The 20,301-nt window shown below is 48.7% G+C and overlaps 1 protein-coding gene across 6 annotated transcripts in view; it reads right to left on the bottom strand.

Moving 5' to 3' along the window:
• Nucleotides 1-5,270, bottom strand: part of VPS13D (vacuolar protein sorting 13 homolog D) — a 286,887-nt gene extending 281,617 nt beyond the window's left edge. For 3 of the 6 annotated variants that reach the window (XM_021669825.2, XM_021669827.2, XM_064363284.1), the window contains exons 1-2: nucleotides 4,692-4,772; nucleotides 466-638 (exon numbers count right to left, since the gene is read on the bottom strand). In XM_021669825.2, the coding sequence (XP_021525500.2) occupies nucleotides 466-562 (97 nt within the window). In that variant the 5' untranslated portion in view covers nucleotides 563-638; nucleotides 4,692-4,772. Of the gene's footprint in view, nucleotides 1-465; nucleotides 639-4,691; nucleotides 4,783-5,183 lie in introns of those variants that run through there. The other 3 variants (XM_021669823.2, XM_021669826.2, XM_021669824.2) reach the window with 2 other exon arrangements.
• Between the last annotated feature and the right edge of the window lie 15,031 nt (nucleotides 5,271-20,301).

The following is a 20,301-nucleotide window of genomic DNA, read 5'->3' as shown; positions in this document are numbered from 1 at the left end:
TGCAAGCAGGTTAGGAGCTTTAAATGTTATTTAAAGTTGATCCTTACAGCAACCCTCTGGAGGTATATTACCTCTGTCTAAAGAACCTGAGGCTCAGAATTTCAACATTAGCTATTGTCCACATAGCTACTACATGACAAAACAGTATTTGAAGCCAAAGTCAATGCCACTGTCAGTACATTGTGGCTGCCTCCATAAAGCTGAAAAAATAACTGGGACAAAGCACAGTCACCAGTAGTATAGCTTATTTTGTTTTTTTTCTTTTTTTAATATTTAATAGTTCCTTAAAATCTACAACAATATAGCTATATACTTAAGTTACTCTGTAATAATCATCACCTTTTTACATACATTTAGTACAAAGCCATCTGGCACTAGGTTTTATGATTCTCAGTACAACAAAAAACATACAAAAGACAGAACTGCCACCTGTAAAGCCACACCGCGCCACTGAGAAATACTCACCTTTGAGAAGTGCAACCGAGAGCTGGTCAGTGTTCAGGTCATTGACATATTTCCCCAAATAGGTATTGAGAACCCAGGCTACAAGGCCTTCCAACATGACTATATCCTCAGGAAAAGCTGTTTAGAAATCATGGATCATTCTTTATTTCTGTCTTTCATGGTCACAGAAGAATCTATGAAAGGAAAAAAATGAAACTGAACAGAAAAACTGGATGATTTTCTAAGCTGATTTCCTATTCTACCTGCATGAAGGCGGATGAATGCAAAGCAAAGATGTGTTGCTGTTGTTGTACTGAGATGGAGTCTCACTGTTGTTGCCCAGGCTGGAGAGCCATGGCACGATCTCAGCTCACTGCAACCTCTGCCTCTGGAGTTCCAGTGATTCTCCTCCCTCAGCCTCCTGAGTAGCTGGGATGACAGGTGTCTACCACCATACCCAGCTGATTTTTTGTATTTTTGGTAGAGACAGGTTTCACCATTTTGGCCAGGCTGGTCTCAAACTCCTGACCTCAGGTGATCCACCACCTCAGCCTCCCAAAGTGCTGGGATTTGCAGGCATGAGCCACTGTGCCTGGCCACAGATGTTTTAAAAGATGAGGCAAGAAGCTCTGTAAGATGCCCCTATCAGTAACTGGAGGGCCAAACCAATACATCTACATTTTGATGCTGCTTCAGGGAATAGTCACTCTTAAATTTACCAAAAATTACCTACAATTCAAAGCTGTCTATCTTTCCAGTGTAACTGCCCACTGTTTGTTTATAGCGATTTACCTTGGGATTAGACTGCCCTGATCACAGGTTCTCATATGGGCATAATTCAGTAATGTCTGGAGACATACTTGATTACGACTTAGGGGCTGCTTCTGGCATCTTATGGGTAAAGACCACAGAAGCTGCTAAACCTACAATGCACAAGACAGCTCCCACAGCAAAGAATTATCCAACCCAAATGTCAACAGAGCCGACGTTAAGAAACTTTATCCTAGATTGAGACAAAAAATGCCCTAAGAGATTGAATGAATGAAATTCATGAAAGAGGCCAGGTGCAGTGGCTCATACCTGTAATCCCAGCACTCTGGAAAGCCAAGGTGGGCAGATCACCTGAGGTCAGGAGTTCGAGACCAGCCTGGCCAACATAATAAAACCCCATCTCTACCAAAAAAACAAAAATTAGCTGGGCATGGTGGCACATGCCTGTAATCCCAGCTACTTGGGAGGCTGAGGCAGGAGAATCGTTTGAATCCGGGAGGCAGAGGTTGCGGTGAGCTGATGTCATGCCGTTGCACTCCAGCCTGGGTGACAGAGTGAGACTCCACATCAAAAAAGAAAAAGAAAAAGAAATTCATTCATTAAAGAAACCTAAATATCTGCAGGCACTTTCTCATTAAAATAAAAATAGAAAAAAAAAAAAGAAACCGGAATAAAGTTGGTGGGGGTGGTACAGGGAGTTCACATTCTTTAATGATCCTCAGTTAGGTCACCCAAATTAAATGTTTCAAATTTTTTCGTGTGGATCACTCATTATATAAAATAATACACATGGGAGTATTATAATACAGACGGCGTGCTTTATCACTGTTCTTAAGTGTCCTGAACTGCATTACTGGTACCCGGGCATCAGATGATGCTGATATAATAAACAATCTTAGATAATTATTACAAACTACAAACTTCAGAAATCCTCTGGCTCCAGCCACAGTATTTAGATTTGGTAGATACTATGGCCTGTTATAATAACTGGTGTTTACCCGTATTACCAAAAAAAAAAAAAAAAAAGATTGATTTTAGTATTACAAAAAGTCAACATGAGGGAAATTGTGACACAGAAGTTTAACAGTGTTCTCAGACTGCTCAGCAAGAAGATCCCAGTGGAAACAGCCTCAAGTCTTGCTCTGATCTACCACGCTGGTCATTAGCCACCCTGCCAGACACTACAGATTTGCTGTGGCAGACATCCCACTGGAGCCAGCCTGCTTTCAGGATCCTTTCCAAGCACGCTGCCCCACCTCTAGTGATTCATCTTACTGCCAGAAGATATACCTATCCCAACTGAGAGGCTGCCACCCAACAGCCACCTGAAACACAAGGCCACCAGAAGAGTGAACGCAATCTCCTGAAAAAACTGGCTTTTGTTTGTCAACAATATCTTGTACTTCCAGAGAAGATTAACTTTTACTGGTCAACAGTGACAGCAAAAAGAAAAAAATAGCATTTGGTAAAATATTTGCCCAATTTCTTTCCAAAGATTTTTTTTCTGCAAATGGAATAAAGATATTTTTTAAGGGTAGAGTTATGTAAAACTAATTATTGGGTACATTTGTTTAAAGAAGAGGTTATAAGAACAATGTTTTAAAAAATAAATGCTTAACAGTCTGAGTAAAAGAAATACATCTCTATGGTAACTTTTTTTATTTTTCTGGAGACAGAGTGTCACTTCGTTGCTCAGGCTGGAGTGTAGTGACAGGATCTTGGCTTACTGCAACCTTTACCTCCTGGATTCAAGCGATTCTTCTACCTCAGCCTCCTGAGTAGCTGGGATTACAGGCACCTGCCACCACGCTGGCTAATTTTTGTATTTTTAGTAGAGATAGGGTTTCACCATGTTGGCCAGGCCGGTCTGAACTCCTGACCTCAAGTGATCTGCCCACCTTAGCCTCCCAAAGTGTGGGGATTACAGGTGTGGGCCACCACACCTGGCCACTATTGTACCTTTAAAGGGGTAAATTTGTGAAAACCAAATGTGAAACTTACTAATCTTACTATGGGGACTCCAAACAAACTTAGGCAAGAGGCCAAGGTCACAGTACTCTTTATTTTTGTAGTTATTGCCACTAATTTTGGCCCTAAATGCCAACTCTCTCTGAGTGCCAACTCCCAATTATCTCTCCAAATCGAGGGAAGCAACTGTCAGTTTGTAAACAAGTTCAGGCCCTACCCTACTGGCCCTAAACGGAAAAGAATGCAAAGCACAGATTTTAAAAGCATGAGTGATTAGCACTGTAAGGCGCCCTGGTCAGTAAAACTGAGGCCCAAACCAGAAAGCACCCATTATTTGCTCTGCTAAGCATCTACACCAGGCTTGAGGCCACTTCACGGATTCCCTTAAGGAATTAGGTGTCAGCAAGGGCCGTCAGACTGGCCAGAATCACAAACTGTTTACACTCCGGTCCATCAGGGCTTCTAGGCAACTGCCTGGCATTAACCCCCACCTGGGCTCCCCCACCCGGTGGGGCGGGTGACAGTAGGGATCAGTGCTCAGCCCACGGGCGGGCAGACAGCCGGGCATGACCTTGAGCCAGGCCCCTCCCCTGAGGATCGGCCAGACCGGGAATAGGAAGGACTGGCAACTGGACCTGGGCGTCCCTCCCAGAGGCGGCCGGGGCTGAGCGCTGCCGGTGCCAGGGAGCTCCAAAACCGGGGCGGGGGCGGCTGTCCAGCCGATGGCCCCACAGGAAAGGCACTGCCCGGAAGGCGACACTCCCACACCCCTCCCGCCCCCAGCTCTCAGAACCCTCAGCCCCCTCTAGGGGACGGAGACCCCACCACCCAGGTAAAACCTGGAGGGAACGGCGCCGGGGTCCCACACCTAGGAGGAGTGGCTGGGCCAGGGCGTGACTCGGGGGCGGGGGGCAAAAGGTAAAGAGAAGTTTTAGGCCTAATGTCTCCACCCGAAAGTGTGACCTCGGGTGGTTGATTAAGGGGGGTGACTAAAGCATTCTGGAGAACTGACACCCCACACCCCATTCCTGGGCGTAATGTGAGGGGCTCGCATTACGAGCTGGGGTCCCGCTTGAGACTTGGTCTGACACCCCTCAATTCCAAGACGCGGACTGACACCCCCCAATTCCAAGGCGCCAGGCTGCTGGGACCCCAGAAACGGTGTCGGGGTCCAGCGGGGACTCGGGATCCCCAGAACACGGACGCTGGGGTTCCCAGAACTTGAGCCAGCCTCGAGCCTGTGCCTGAGGAGCCAGCGGGAACTCGGAAGCAGGGGTCCCCGTGAGGTGATGGGCTCGGGGCTGTCGGGGGAGCAGACGCCCCAGGGTTACCCCGAGGGGCTCAGACCGAGGCCGGACGCCGGGGTCTCCAGGCTCCCAGCATCGCTCTCCCCAGAGTGGGCCCGGGCCTCCAGGTCTAGCGGAGCCCTAGCGGCGACCCGCGAGTCCTCGCCGGCCCTGCAGTTCCCCGCCCTGGCCCTGCCCGGCGCGGCGCCCCTCGGCCCCTACCTGTCGGTGTACCGGGCCGCCAGTCTCAGCCCGGCGCTACGCGGCGCTTCCTCGCCGCCGCTCCTCAATGGCGCAGGCCCGCGGTGCTCAGGCCAGCCCCGACTCGACCAATCGAGCGGGCGACGCGCCGGCGCCTGGCCAGCCGAGCGCCGAGTTATCGAGGAGGCGCCCCTGGCGCCTGCGGCCGCTTCTGAAGTCTGCGTGCCCCTTGCGGGTTCGCGGACACTGAAGCCTATTTTATAGATGCAGAAACTGAGTCCCAGGGGAGGGCAGGGTCACAAATGACTCTGCTTCAGACAGCATGGGAACCCAGGATTCTTCCCACCTACAACCACCCTGCCTTCCATCCACGCGAGAGGTGCAATCGGCCGTCTGTCTGGCTCACGCACCCACACTCCGTTCCCCACGCAGCAGCCACAGGGGCCTGTTAATTCGGAACCTGCCCTTCTCTGCTTAAAACGGCATCCCCGCCATACTTCAATTAAAACCCACCTCCTTACAGAGCTGCCGACAAGGACCCCCACTGGATCTGGTCCCTTCCCATTTCAGCCACTTTTTCCCCGTCTGGCTCTGCCCCAGCATCCTTCAGTTTCTAACCCAAGAACTGTGTGCATTTGCTGTTCTTTCTACGTAGGACGCTTCCCAGGCCAGCGCTGACCAATAGAAACACAATGCAAGCCACACTCGCCAGTCACGTAGGAAATTTACATTTACTAGTTGGTACAATGTTTTAAATGAAAAAGAAAATGAACTTCATTTTAATAAATTTTATTTAATCCAATGTGTTCAAAATATCTCAACATGTAGCCAAAAGAAAAAAAATTACTAATGCAATATGTTAACTTTTTTATAGTAAAGTTTTGAAATTCGGGTATATTTTACATTTATGGCACATCCCAATACAAACTAGCTACAATTCCAGTGCTCAATAGCCTCGTGTGGCCATTCCAGAGCTACAGAATAGCTCTGGATATTCATATAGCTGACTCCCTCTTGCTTCAGATATTCCACTCAAGAGAGGACTTTTCCCTATCTACAGTTCCATTATCGGCCGGGAGCGGTGGCTCATACCTATAATCCCAGCACTTCGGGATGCTAAGGCGGCAGATTACTTGAGGTTAGGAGTTTTAGACCGGCCTGGCCAACATAGTGAAACCCCATCTCTACTAAAACTACAAAAATTAGCCGGGCGTGATGGTGCACACCTGTGGTCCCAGCTGCTGAAGAGGCTGAGGCATGAGAATCACTTGAACCCGGGAGGCGGGGATTGCAGTGAGCCGAGCTTGTACCTCTGCATTCCAGAGTGAGACTCCCTCTCAAAAATAAAAACAAAGTTCTATTATATATTATTGTATTTTCTTCATGGAACCTAATATGCCCTGAGATTATCTTGTTTATACATATGTTGTTCTTTCTCCAGACTAATAGTACCTTGAAAATATATTTTATCCCTCTCACAAGTGTTTCAACACCTAGATATCAACTGGCATAGAAAAGACTCAATAAGTGTGTATAAATGAACAACTGAACACTTCACCTTGCATTAGCACAAGAAGGGCAAGGAAACCTCAGGCTCACACAAAGTCAGAAGCTGCAGGAAGCAGGATGGCAAGGTGATAGTCATGTATTTACCATAATAATTACCAACTCTCATGATGCTAAGATAATGAGTGTAAGGCCGGTTGCCTTGCCCGGAGCATGGACGCACACCCCCCTCCCTCGCCGGGAGCTCAGACGCTCCCCACCTCCCTCACCGGAAGCTCGGACGCTCCCCCCTCCCTCACTGGGAGCTCGCCCGGGAGCTCGGGCACACCGGGAGCCCGGGAAAAAAGCCCCACCAGCACCTACCCGATAGCATTTTGTCCCATCCGGGCCCCACTCCCTGCCTACCATTTTGTCCCATCCTGGCCCCACTCCCTGCCTACCATTTTGTCCCATCCGGGCTCCACTCCCTGTCTACCATTTTGTCCCATCCGCGCCCCACTCCCTGCCTGCCATTTTGTTCCATCCAGGCCCCACTCCCCACCATTTTGTCCCAATCACCTTGGGCACAACCAATCAAACGCCTCCACTCCCTATAAAACTCCACGTCTGAGAGGAGTTCGCGCAACTTCTCTGCCCCGCCCATTGGACCGCAGAACCTTACCCGCGAGCATGAATAAATTCCTTCGCGTTGGATCTTCTTGTGCCGTCCTCAGTTTCTTCTCTTTAAATTCGGCGAGAACAAACCTTACAATGAGTATGCGTATGGCTTGACTCACTCCTGAGCAAGGCCTGGGTTCCTGTGCGGTGGGATCAATCTCAGAATCTGGATGCTGGGTCTCCTCTGGGGCTAATGTTTGGGAGTAAAACCTGGAACTCCACAGACAGAAGGAGGGAGGAAGGCAGCCCTTCAGAGGTGAAGGACCTCGAAGTCCAGATCACCTAACAGATACCTGGCTGTACCAGGGAAGCTTGTTGAAAATGCACACGGCCCAGGCCAGACTCGGTGGCTCACGCATATAATCTCAGCACTTTGGGAGGCCAAGGGGGATGGATCACCTGAGGCCAGGAGTTCAAGACTAGCCTGACCAACATGGTGAAACCTCGTCTTTACTAAAAATACAAAATTAGCCAGGCATGGTGGTGCATGCCGGTAATGCCATCTCTTCGGGAGGCTGAGGCAGGAGGGTCTCTTGAACCTGGGAGGCGGAGGTTGCAGTGAGCCAAGATTGTGCCATTGCACTCCAGTCTGAGCAACAGAGTGAGACTCTGCCTCAAAATAAATAAATAAATAAATAAATAAATAAATAAATAAATAAATAAAAATGTACGTGGCCAGGCACCGTGGCTCACGCCTGTAATCCCAGCACTTTGGGAGGCTGAGGTGGGTGAATCACCTGAGGTCAGGAGTTCAAGACCAGCCTGACCAACATGGCAAAACCCTGTCTCTACTAAAAGTACAAAATTAGCTGGGCGTGGTGATGGGTGCTTGTAATCCCAGCTACTCAGGAGGCTGAGGCAGGAGAATGGCTTGAACCTGAGAGGCGGAGGTTGCAGTGAGCGGAGATCTCACCATTGCACTCCAGCTTGGGCAACAGAGTGAGATTCTGTCTCAAAAAAAACAAAAAACAAAAAACTGCACATAGCCTGGCACCGTGGCTCACATCTATGATCCTAGCACTTTGGGAGGCCGAGGTGGGGGGAAAATCACTTGAGGCCAGGAATTTGAGACCAGCCTGGGCAAAATAAGCAGACCCCAATCTCTACAAAAAATTAAAAATGAAAAAATTAGCTGGGCATGGTGGCGCATGCCTGTACTCTCAACTACTGGAAGCAGGAGGGCGGGAGGATTGCTTGAGCCCATGAATTCAAGGTCACATTGAGCAATGATGATGCCTGTGCACTCCAACCTGGGCGATAGAGACCCTGTCTGGAAAAATGAAAAACCCAAATGCATGGGCACCATTCATTCAACCAGTATTACTGAAAGTCTTGGTGCCTTCAGTTTCTTATAAATGTTTAATGTACATTTACCATACAGCAATCCCAGTGCTAGAATTATCCGAGAGAAATTAAAACATATGCCCACACCAAGACTTATACATGAATGGTCATAGCAGCTTTATTCATAAAAGCCAAAAACAAAACCAAAATGTCCATCAACAGGAGAGTGGAGAAACAAATTGCAACACACCTATACAATGGAGCAGTACTCACCAATACAAAGGAACAAACAACTGACGCAGACACGATCTGGAGGAACCTCAAAAGTATTGGCTATGTGGAAAAAGACCACAAAGACCGCATACCATCATGATTTCATTTCTGTGAAATTCCAGGCAAGACAAAACTGTCAGAGGGCCTACAGGCTACAGGTGCGCTACCACACCCAGTTAATTTTTGTTATTTATTTATTTATTTCTGAGACAGAGTTTGGCTCTGTTGCCCAGGCTGGAGTGCAGTGGCACGATCTCAGTTCACTGTAGCCTCTGCCTCCCAGGTTCAAGTGATTCTCATGCGTCAGCCTCCCAAGTAGCTGGGATTTCTGATGTATGCCACCACACCCGGCTAATTTTTGTATTTTTAGTAGAGACGGGGTTTTGCCATGTTGCCCAGGCTAGTCTCGAACCCCTGAGCTCAAGCATTCCTCCCACTTTGGCCTCCCAAAGTACTGGGATTACAGGCATGAGACACTACTCACAGCTTTTTAAAAAATTTTTGACGGAGGGAGGAGAGAAATAAAATAAAAATTTTTAATTAACAAATAATTGTACATATTTATGGGCTACAGTGCACTGTTTTGATATCTATTTACAATGTGGAATGATTAAACCACACTAATGAACAAATCCATCAGCTAACATACTGTTTTAGGTGAAAACATTTAAAACCTACTATTTTAGCAATTCTGGAATATATGATGCATTATTTATTATAGTCATCATTCTGAGCAATAGCTCACTATAGCTTCTTTCTCTTGTCTAACTGAAACTTTATACTCTTTGTTTTGTGGCTTTTTTTTTCTTTTTTTGAGACAGAGTCTCTCTCTGTCACCCAGTCACCCAGGCTGGAGTACAGTGTCACGATCTCAGCTCACTGCAACCTCTGCCTCCCGGGTTCAAGTGATTCTCCTGCCTCAACCTCCCAAGTAGTTGAGGTTACAGATATGCACCACTACGCCTGGGTAATTTTTGTATTTTTAGTAGAGACAGTATTTCATCATGTTGGCCAGGCTGGTCTTGAACTCGTAGCCTCAAGTGATCCACCCGCTTCGGCCTCCCAAAGTGCTGGGATTGCAGGCATGAGCCACCACACCCAGCAGAAACTTTATACTCTTTGGTCAACATCCCCAAGTTCCCAACCCAAGAGTTCCTGGGACCCCCGGTGTCTCCAGAGAGATAAGTGTCTTTTCATAGTTCCTGAGATGACTGGTGACTGAAAGCCCCTATAATATAACTTCAGAATGGGGCTGGTTGCCAGAGGGAACAACTGTGTAATTAGAGAGGGTGGGCCTATCTCACGCTAAAACGCACACACTCTTCAACTGCCTCCGACCTCCAGGGAGGATTGGAGATTGAAAGAAAAGAAATGTCTCTGTTGGTGTACACAATGCTTTAAGGTCATTTGAATTACTGACAACATAGAAAAATCTGGAGATTACACATGAAAATCTGTATTTAGGGCGTTTCTAGAAAAATTGAAGATTTGGCCACTATGGAACTGCTGAGGGCCCCATGTGTAATGGCTGCAAACAGCTTCCTTCATTGCATAGACAGCCTGATTTTCGCTCTAAGGGACTGTGGAGACAGTCTTTGACCTTAGCACTGTCCCCACTGTACGCTTCAGGCATGCAAGTTGCCTTTGGAAAACCCCAGGGCACCGTGCCAGGGTTCGCATTGGCCAAATCATCACGTTCATCCACACCAAGCTGCAAAACAAGGAGCATGTGATTGGGGCCCTACGTAGGGCCATGTTCAAGTTCCCTGGCCCCCAGAAGATCCACACCTCAAAGAAGTGGAGTTTTACCAAGTTCAATGCAGACGAATTTGAAGATGTGGTGGCTGAGCAACCGCTCATCCCAGATGTCTATAGAGTCAAATACATCTCCAATCACGGCCCTGAAGAAGTGGCAAGGCCCTGTGCTCACGAGGGCTTCCACTGTGCTGCCCCCAATAAATTATGCCCACCAATAAGTATCCTACTTTCTGTCCACTTAAAAAAAGAAAACTGTATTCTTCCTTGACTACATTCATCCATCAGTCACTGTCTACTGAGCACCCACTATGTGCTGCACTGTTCTTTTGCAGTGAGAGGAGTAGATACCAGGTCTCACTCTGCTGCCCAGGCTGGAGTGCAGTGGCACAATCTCGGCTCACTGCAGCCTCAATCTTCTGAGCTCAAGTGATCCTCCCACCTCAGCCTCCCAAGTAGCTAAGACCGCAGGCGTGCACCACCAGACTCAACTAAGTTGGTTTTTTTTTTTTTTTTTTTTTTTTTTTTTGAGACTCACTCTATCACCCAGGCTGGAATGCAGTAGCACAATCTTGGCTCACTGCAACTTCTGCCTCCAGGTTCAAGTGATACTCCTGCCTCAGTCTCCCGAGTAGCTGGGACCACAGGCATACACCACCATGCCTGGCTAATTTTTTTTTTTTTTTTTTTTTGAGACAGAGTTTCGCTCTTGTTACCCAGGCTGGAGTGCAATGGCGCGATCTCGGCTCACCGCAACCTCCGCCTCCTGGGTTCAGGCAATTCTCCTGCCTCAGCCTCCTGAGTAGCTGGGATTACAGGCACGCGCCACCATGCCCAGCTAATTGTTTGTATTTTTAGTAGAGACGGGGTTTCACCATGTTGACCGGGATGGTCTCGATCTCTTGACCTCGTGATCCACCCGCCTCGGCCTCCCAAAGTGCTGGAATTACAGGCGTGAGCCACTGCGCCCGGCCCTAATTTTTCTATTTTTATTACAGATGGGATTTCGCCATGTTGGACAGGCTGGTTGTGAACTCCTGGCTTCAAGTGAGCCACCTACCTCAGCCTCCCAAACTGCTGGGATTACAGGCATGAGCCATCATGCCCGGTCCTGGCTAATTTTTTTATTTTTTTGTAGAGACTGGGGGGGTCTTACTATGTTATGTAGGCTGGTCTCAAACTGCTGGGCTTAAGCAATCCACCCGTCTCAGCCTCCCATAGTGCTGGAATTACAGGAGTGAGCCACTGGCCACCGAGCCTGGCTGCCTGGCACTGTTCTAATCCCATGACTGAGCAAAATAAACAAAGCTCTGCCCTCCTAGAGTTTATATTCTAGCAGGAGGTGCAGACAATAAGAAATACATACAACAGATATTTAAATTATATAGTATTTGAGAAGGTGATAAGTACTACGAGAGCCCCATGGGGAGCAGGCGGATCCCAGAGGTGAGAGAGCTACAATTTTAATTATGAATCAATGTAATTAGTTCTTGAAGGTTTTTAACTTTGTAAGGCAGTGCTCTCCAGTAGAAACAGAATACAGGCCAGGTGTGGTGGCTCATGTCTGTAATCCCAGCACTTTGGGAGGCCAAGGCAGGCGGATCACCTGAGGTCAGAAGTTCAAGACCAGTCTGGCCAACATGGTGAAACCCCATGTCTACTAAAAATACAAAAAGTTAGCTGGGCCTGGTGGTGTGCACCTGTAATCCCAGCTACTCGGGAGGGAGGCTGAGGCAGGAGTGTAAGGTTGGCCGCGTCGTGGAGAGTTCGGACATGCCTCCTCCCCTCGCCTGGAGCTCGGACACGCCCCCTCCCCTCGCCGGGAGCTCAGACACGCCTCCTTCCATCCGGGTCCCACTCCCCTCCATTTTGTCCCACCCACCTTGGCCACAGCCAATCGGATGCCTCCACTCCCTATAAAACCCCGTGCCTGAGAGGCGTCCGTGCGACTTCTCCGGCCCTTCCTGTCCGGACCGCAGAACCTTGTCCGGGAGCCTGAATAAATTCCCTTGCATTGGATTATTTTCGTGCTGGCCTCAGTTTCTCCGTTTCATCCTCGGTGAAAACAGACCTTACAAGGAGAATTGCTTGAACCCAGGAGGCAGAGGTTGCAGTGAGCAGAGATGGTACCACCACACTCCAACCTGGGTTACAGAGCAGGATTCCATCTCCAACAACAACAACAAAAAAATAGAATGCAAGCCACATACATAAATTTAAAATTTTCTAGTAGCCAAATCACAGTAAAAAGAAACAGGTAAAATGAATGTTAATAATGTATTTAACCTAGTATATCCAAAAGAAGATCATTTCAACGTGTAAATCAATGTAAAATTACTAACAAGATGTTGCATACACAGTTGTTCATACTAAGTCTTCTATATTTGGTGTTTGGTATTGAGGTGTATTTTACACATCTCAACCCGAACTAGCCACGTTTCAAGTACTCAGAAGCACCTGTGCCTGGTAACTACTCTATTTGGAAGCACAGGTCCAGAATTTTTTTTTTTTTTTTTTGAGAGGGAGCCTTGCTCTGTCACCCAGGCTGTAGTGCAGTGGCATGATCTCCGCTCACTGCAACTTCCGCCTCCTGGGTTCGAGCAATTCTCTTGCCTCAGACTCCCGAGTAACTGGGATTACAGGTAGCCACCACCTCACCCAGCTCATTTTTTATATTTTTAGTAGGGCCGGGGTTTCACCTAATAGCCAAGATGGTCTCGATCTCCTGACCTCGTGATCTGCTCACCTCAGCCTCCCAGAGTGTTGGGGTTACAGGTGTGAGCCACCGTGCCCAGCCCAGAATCTTGTGTGAAATTGCAGGCAGCCCAGGGCAAGGTGGTATTGTCCCCCTGTGGGGAAAAAAGAGAAAAGGCAAAGAACAGAACACAGCTCACAGACCAGCCCTTCGTTTTACAGATGGAGAGTCTGAGCTCCAGAGAGAGACAGAGGCTGCTCAAAGTTCACAAGGCAAAACAGTGGTGGAACCAAGGCACACTCACTCCTAGGATTCCCAGCCTTTAGGTTTACCCAGAGCAGCTGCTCAGCCCAACCTCCCAGCTTTCAACAAGCTGCTCTAGTTTCCACAAAGAGACATCTACCCCTTTAAATCCAGGCTTCCTTGACTGTCTTGTGAAATTCGAAGGAGCTGGTTATCAGGAACCTCCCACAGTAAAGAGCCTGTCCAACACAATCCTTAGATAAGCGTCAAACCCAGCCCAGCCAGCTCTATGACCTCCTCTGCAAAACGGGGATAATGGTTACCTTGCCTATCTCTCAAGGCAGTTACCAAGTTGAAATGGCGCAAGCTCAATTTCCCAACTGTAGTTTTTGGGGTTTTTTTTTTGGACAGGGTCTGGCTCTGTCACCCAGGTTGGAGTGCAGTGGCACTGTCACAGCTCACTGCAACCTTGAACTTTCAAGCTCAAGAAATCTAGCAAATTTTTTAGAATTTTTTTTGCAGAGATGTAGTCTCCTTATGTTGCCCAGGTTGGTATCAAGCTCCTGGCCTTAAGCGATCCTCCCACCCTTAAGCCATCCTCCCACCTTGAACCTTCCAAATTGCTGGGATTACAGGTGTGAGCTACCACACCCAGCCTGTTTTCTCGGTGTTAGACCAGACGATGCTATGGAAATTCCAACACTTCCCAGCTCGGGTCCCTCTCATCACACTGAAGATAAAACCCAACAGCCAGGAATGGTGGCTCATGCCTGTAATCCTAGCACTTTGGGAGGCTGAGGCAGGAGGATCACCTGAGGTCAGGAGTTCAAGACCAGCCTGGCCAAGATTGCGAAACCCTGTCTCCACTAAAAGTACAAAAAATTAGCTGGGCGTGGTGACATGCACCTGTAATCCCAGCTACTCGGGAGGCTGAGGCAGGAGAATTGCTTGAACCTGGGAGGCAGAAGTTGTAGTGAGCTGAGATCACACCAATGCACTCCAGCCTGGGCAACAGAGCAAGACTCCATCAAAAAAAAAAAAAAAGTCAACATCCTTTCCATGGCTACAGGTTACTCTCCCAATCAGATATCCCACCCCACCACCCATAGTTCCATGCTGTCCTGCCCTCCCCTCACCAAGGTGTCTGCTCAAACTCCAGCGCCCCAGAGAAGCCTTCCTCAACCCACCTTGCAAACTGGCAGCACCCAAACCCTCTCTGTCCGCTTACTTTGCTTTATTTTTCTTCTTAGCACTTACCACCTCAGGCATAGCCTACGTCTCTGTCTTTACATAGTCCTTGCTAGCGTGTCAGCTCCAGGTGGACGGGGACCTTGTCGGCGCTGTTATCTGCGGCATTCCCAGCACCTATATATACATTAAAAAATAGCAATTAAGGACGGGCGCGGTGGCTCACGCCTGTAATCTCAGCACTTTGGGAGGCCGAGGCGGGTGGATCACGAGGTCAAGAGATCGAGACCATCCTGGTCAACACGGTGAAACCCCGTCTCTACTAATACAAAAAAAAATTAGCTGGGCATGGTGACGCGTGCCTGTAATCCCAGCTACTCAGGAGGCTGAGGCAGGAGAATTGCCTGAACCCAGGAGGCGGAGGTTGCGGTGAGCCGAGATTGCGCCATTGCACTCCAGCCTGGGTAACAAGAGCGAAACTCCGTCTCAAAAAAAAAAAAAAAAAATAGCAATTAAGGACGGGTGCGGTGGCTCACACCTGTAATCCAAGCACTTTGGAGGTCAAGGCGGGCGGATCACCTGAGGTCGGGAGTTCAAGAACAGCCTGACCAACATGGTGAAACCCCGTCTTAAAAAAATAATAATAAATTTAAAAAAAATAGCAATTAACATGTATGGAGCCCTGACAATGTGCCAGGCACAGTTCTAGGCATTTCAGACAGTAACTCAGGTAATGCTGCAATCTGAGGGAGGTACTATTTTAATCTCATTTCACATATAAGGTGAATGAGGCACAGAGACACTCATTCATTCATTCATTTGCCTGAGGTCACACCAACAGGAACTGTTGCATCCAGGATTCACACCTGGGCAGGTAGGCTTCAAGGGCCTACAATTTTTTTTTTTGAGACATGGTCTCACTCTGCCACCCAGGCTGGAGTACAGTGACTCAGTCATGGTTCACTGTAGCCTCGACCTCCTGGGCTCAAGCGATTCTCCCGCCTCAGCCTCCCACAGTGCTGGGATTACAGGCTTGAGTCACCACGCCGCGCTGGACCCACGACTTTTGGCTTCTGTGCTTGTTCATCAGAGTGTTCCATAATAATAATGAATGAACGAATGAATGAGAACAAATAAAGAGAACTCAGAAAGACTTCCCCTCTCCTCCAGGCTGGTTCTAGCTTAACCAAATCCCATGTTCTGTACTGATTAAAGCAAAGAAATGGGCAGGAGGAGCCACAAAGCTGGCCCATGCTGACTGGTTATCATACCAGGCAGGGGCCTGCCTGTGGTTGCTCCAAAGGGACCTCCTCAAACAGAATCATCTGGTGCCTCCTCTGTCTCCAGATAGGCGGTGAGCTCTGGGAAACGGCATCCCTGGCTCTGGTCCCTCAGGCTGTATCCAATGCCTGTGAGAGGAAGGAGCCAAAGCTGCCCCTCCTCCCCAACCCCAAGTCAATTCCCTGCTCTTGAAGGGAGTTTATTCCAGTTTCCATCATCCACAAGCTGGCTCAGCTCATGTTTCATATGTTAACATCCCAACCAGGTTGGTGCTGTTACTATCCCCATTGTATAGCTGGGGACTCCAGCTCAATGCAGCCCCAGCTTCTGCAGAGTGGACGTTCGGTAAACATGGGCATCCCCAGCTATGGAGCCACGAGTGAATGCTGGAGCTGCTGGGGCTGCAATGGCCTCTGTGCAGGAAGCAGAGGGCACAGGCAAGTTGAAGGAAGGGAGTTTTGCCAGGGAAAGGCCAGCATTAAAAGAACCCACAAGAGCTGGTGAAGCACTCAAGGAGGAGCACCAGCAGGAAGCTATGGGGCATGATAGTGGTGGCAAGGAGAAGCTACCAGAAGGGGAAGGGGAGGAGGGAATACACACCTAGCCCCACTTTCCTCGCATCCTCCAGTCTCCTGATGAGATGGGATTGTTCCCTTGGCCCTCTTCATGGGCGGAAACTGGAGTGGCTCATTTCACTCAGCCGCCGCTGGCCACTCCTCATGAGAGGAAGCTTGTAAGCCAGTGAGTTTGGAACCCAAGGGAATGAATGCTGGAACTGGCCGGTCACTCCTCTCTGGCAGGAGCAGGCTCTGTGCAGGCCCCACAGCAGCATTCAAGTCCCTGCCTTCTCAGCATCCAGAGTCTTTTCTTTCTTTCTTTACTACTCTGTACTTATTGGTAAGATGTTTGCACCCAGAGTCTTGTCCGGCGTCCAGGAAGAATCAGGTCACACAGATGGATTGAAAGATGATGAATGCAGAAGACTTTATTGAGTAGTGAAAGTGGCTCTCGGTGGAAGGGGAGCTGGAAAGGGGATGGTGCGGGAAGAAGGTGATCTTTCCCTGAAGCTGGTTAGTAGTCTCTGACGCTCAGTTGCTTCTCTGCTTGCTGTTCAGGTGCTTGTTATCCCTGTCAGTCAGTGTTTGTGTTTCTCTGCCAGCTGAAGTCTTTTTATGGGCACAGGATAGGGGCGTGGCAGGCCAAAGAGGCAACATTTTGGCAGAAAAATGGGGTCAGCTGTCTTCACTTAGGGCCGTGGTTCCAGGATTAAGGATGGGGTTTAGCCGGGAACCTGGCCATTCTGCATCACTGCTAGTGCTCTCTGATGACCAAGCCCTGCTGGGAGCCCCAGGGAAAGGGGTCTAGGAATCCTGTGTGCAGAAGGCAGCCTCCCAGGGCACAAAGCAGGGCAGAGAGAGGAACCAGAAGGATGGATAGAGACTAACCAGCACACTGCAGGTCTCTCTGCTTCTAATTCATCCCTCCCCAGCCATCCCCCAGTGCAGCCAAAGCAAGGGAGCTTTAGGAGGAGCCCTCCACCTCCTGGTGAGCGCCCCCACAATGGTACTTTCCAACCTCCTCTCTCCCCAACAGCTGCTGACATCATTCCAAATGATAAATCTGGCCATATCCCCCATCGGTGAAACCTCTTCAGCGAGTCCTTTGTCTCGTTGTCTGCCTTGGCAGGACAGTGGCCACCCTTTGGACCTGGCCACTCCTCAGCCTCATTTCCTGCTCACTGCCCCAGGCCAAGGGCAGGCTTGACTGATCCCTGACTCCCTCAGGCCTCTTCTCCCAGGTCGCCTCTCCCAGTCCCCTCCCTGATGCAAAAGGGCACTTCCATCCCTTGGTCCCCTGTGTCCAGCTTCATTTTCTTCATCCCTGTCTGATATTATGCTTCTTTTCTTCCTACCCACGACATAAGCTTTGTTTTAGAAACCACTGCATCCCAGCAACTAGAGTCCAATATACACTTGTTCCTTGAAGCATTGGGAGGTGTCAGGATATATTTAAGGTATTTAAAGCTGGATGGGATCCGCAGCAAATGAGTTGGAAAGGGAGAAAGGTGTAAGGACTAAGCCCTGGGCCCCCTTATCAGTGAGACATTGATGAGATGAGGAGGAACCAGGCAGAAAGGCAGAAGGGGTCCCTGAGATGGCAGATGAGTCAAGGGATGTGGGCTTCTGAAAGCCAGGCAAGGAAAGACTTCCAAGGAGTGGAGACTGATCACTCGGGTCAAATACCACCTGTAGGAGAAGTGAGATGGGGATTGAAGCTGATCATTGAATTTAGCCATATGGAGTTTCATAGAGACCTGATCAACAGATGGTTTGAGTAGAGTCGGGTGGGGAGCAGAGTGGTGAGCACATGAGAAATGGGAGACGACAAACTGGAGGAACTGAATATGCTGTTCTCCAGGTGTTTTTGCTGTAAGATGAGAAATTCGACAGCACCTGTAAGAATTGTGAGCAAGGTTTCTGTTGTTAATTACGGTGACATACACATAACAAAATTTATCAACTTTTTGTAGTTGTTGTTCTTGTTTTTTGTTTAAAATGTATCATCTTAACCCTTATTAAGTGTGTAGTTCAGTGGCATTAATTAATTTCACATTGTCATGCAACCGTCACCACCATCCATCTCCAGAATTCTTTTTTTTTTTCAGACAGGGTCTCACTCTGTCACCCGGGCTGGAGTATAGTGGCGCAGGTCATGGCTCCCTGGAGCCTTGACTTCCAGGGCTCAATCTTCCTGCCTCAGCCTCCTGAGTAGCTGGGACCACAGGCGCATGCCACCATGCCCAGCTAATTTTCATAGACATGGAGGTCTTGCTATGTTGCCCAGGTTGGCCTTGAACTCCTGAGCTCAAGCTATCCACCCACCTCGGCTTCCCAAAGTTCTGGGATTACAGGCGTGAGCCATCGTGCCTGGCCTAGAACTATTTTTTTTTTTTTTTAGACAGAGTCTTGTTCTGTCACCAGGCGCCAGGCTGGAGTGCAGTGGCGCAATCTCGGCTCACTGCAACCTCCGCCTCCCGGGTTCAAACAATTCTCTTGCCTCAGCTTCCTGAGTATCTGGGACTATAGACGTGCGCCACCACACCCAGATACTTTGTATATTTTAGTAGAGATGGAGGTTTCACTAGGCCAGGATGGCCTCGATCTCTTGACCTCGTGATGCGCCCGCTTCGGCCTCCCAAAGTGCTGGAATTACCGGTGTGAGCCACCGCGCCCGGCCCTAGAACTCTTTTTGTTTCGAAAAACTGAAACTCTGTACCCATTAAACACTAACTCCCCATTCCCTCTTCTCCTGGGTCCTGGCATCCAACATCTTACTTTCCATCTCTATGAATCCGACTACTCTAGGTACCTGATGTATGGGAAACGTACAGAATTTGTCCTTTTGTGACTGGCTTATTTCACTTAGCTTAAGGGACAAGGGACCCTTGTCCTCAAGAATCATCCGTGTTGTAGCACATGTCAGAATTTCCTTCCTTTTTAAGGTTGCATATTCCAGTGTAGACCACATTTTTTTTAGACAAAGTCACGCTCTGTGGCCCAGGCTGGAGTGCAATGGTGTGGTCTTGGCTTATTGCAACCTCCACCTTCCGGGTTCAAACAATTTTCATGTCTCAGCCTCCTGAGTAGTTGGGACTGCAAGGATGCACCACTACACCAGGCTAAGTTTTATATTTTTAGTAGAGACAGGGTTTCACCATGTTGGCCAGGCTGGTCTCAAACTCCTGACCTCAGGTGATCTGCCTTCCTTGGCCCCGCAAAGTGCTGGGCTTACAGGCGTGAGCCAATGCGCCCAGCCTGTAGACCACATTTTGTTTATCCATTCCACCTTTTGGACACCCAGGTCATTTCTGCCTTTTGGCTATTATGAACAGGGAGCACTGCTGTACAAATACCTGTTCGAGACTCTGTTTTCAATTCTTTGGGGTGGATACCCAGAAGTGGAGTTGCTGGATCCGATGGTAATTCTATGTTCTATTTTTTGAGTAACTGTCACACTGTATCCCCCAGCAGTTGGACCATTTTGCACTCTCCTCAGCAATGCACAAGATTTTCCATCTCTCCACATTTTCACCAACACTTATTAATTTCTGTTTTATTTTTATTTTTATTTATTTATTTTTGAGACGGAGTTTTGCTCTTGTTACCCAGGCTGGAGTGCAATGGCGCGATCTCGGCTCACCACAACCTCCGTCTCCTGGGTTCAAGCAATTCTCCTGCCTCAGCCTCCCGAGTAGCTGGGACTACAGGCGTGCGCCACCATGCCCAGCTAATTTTTGTATTTTTAGTAGAGACGGGGTTTCACCATGTTGACCAGGATGGTCTCGATCTCTTGACCTCGTGATCCACCCACCTCGGCCTCCCAAAGTGCTGGGATTACAGGCGTGAGCCACCGCGCCCTGCAATTTCTATTTTTTTATAGTAGTCGTCCTAATGGGTGTGAGGTTGTTTCATAAATGGGAGGAGCTTCTGTGTATCTATATGCAAACGGGAAAGATCCAGGAGCCAGAGAAATTGATGCTGAAGGAAAGAGACAGGAGACTCACTGAAGCAATGTCCTTGAGCCAGGAGAGATGCTAAGATCCCATGCAGAGGTGGAACTGTCCTCAGACCCAATCATGGCAAAGGCCAGGGTTGTGGGCGCAGACGTGGGGTGAGAGGGGAGATGTGGTGGTGCGAGCCTGAAGCATTCTCTCGTGTTTATTTTCTCAGTGAAATAGACAGCAAGGTA

This window comes from Aotus nancymaae, unplaced genomic scaffold (genome assembly GCF_030222135.1).
Source record: "Aotus nancymaae isolate 86718 unplaced genomic scaffold, 86718_ANA_hifiasm-v0.15.2.pri h1tg000053l, whole genome shotgun sequence".
In the NCBI taxonomy this organism is placed as follows: Eukaryota; Metazoa; Chordata; class Mammalia; order Primates; family Aotidae; genus Aotus; species Aotus nancymaae.
The sequence above is the reverse complement of the archived record's forward strand: the minus strand, read 5'-3'. Positions and strand labels throughout refer to the sequence as shown.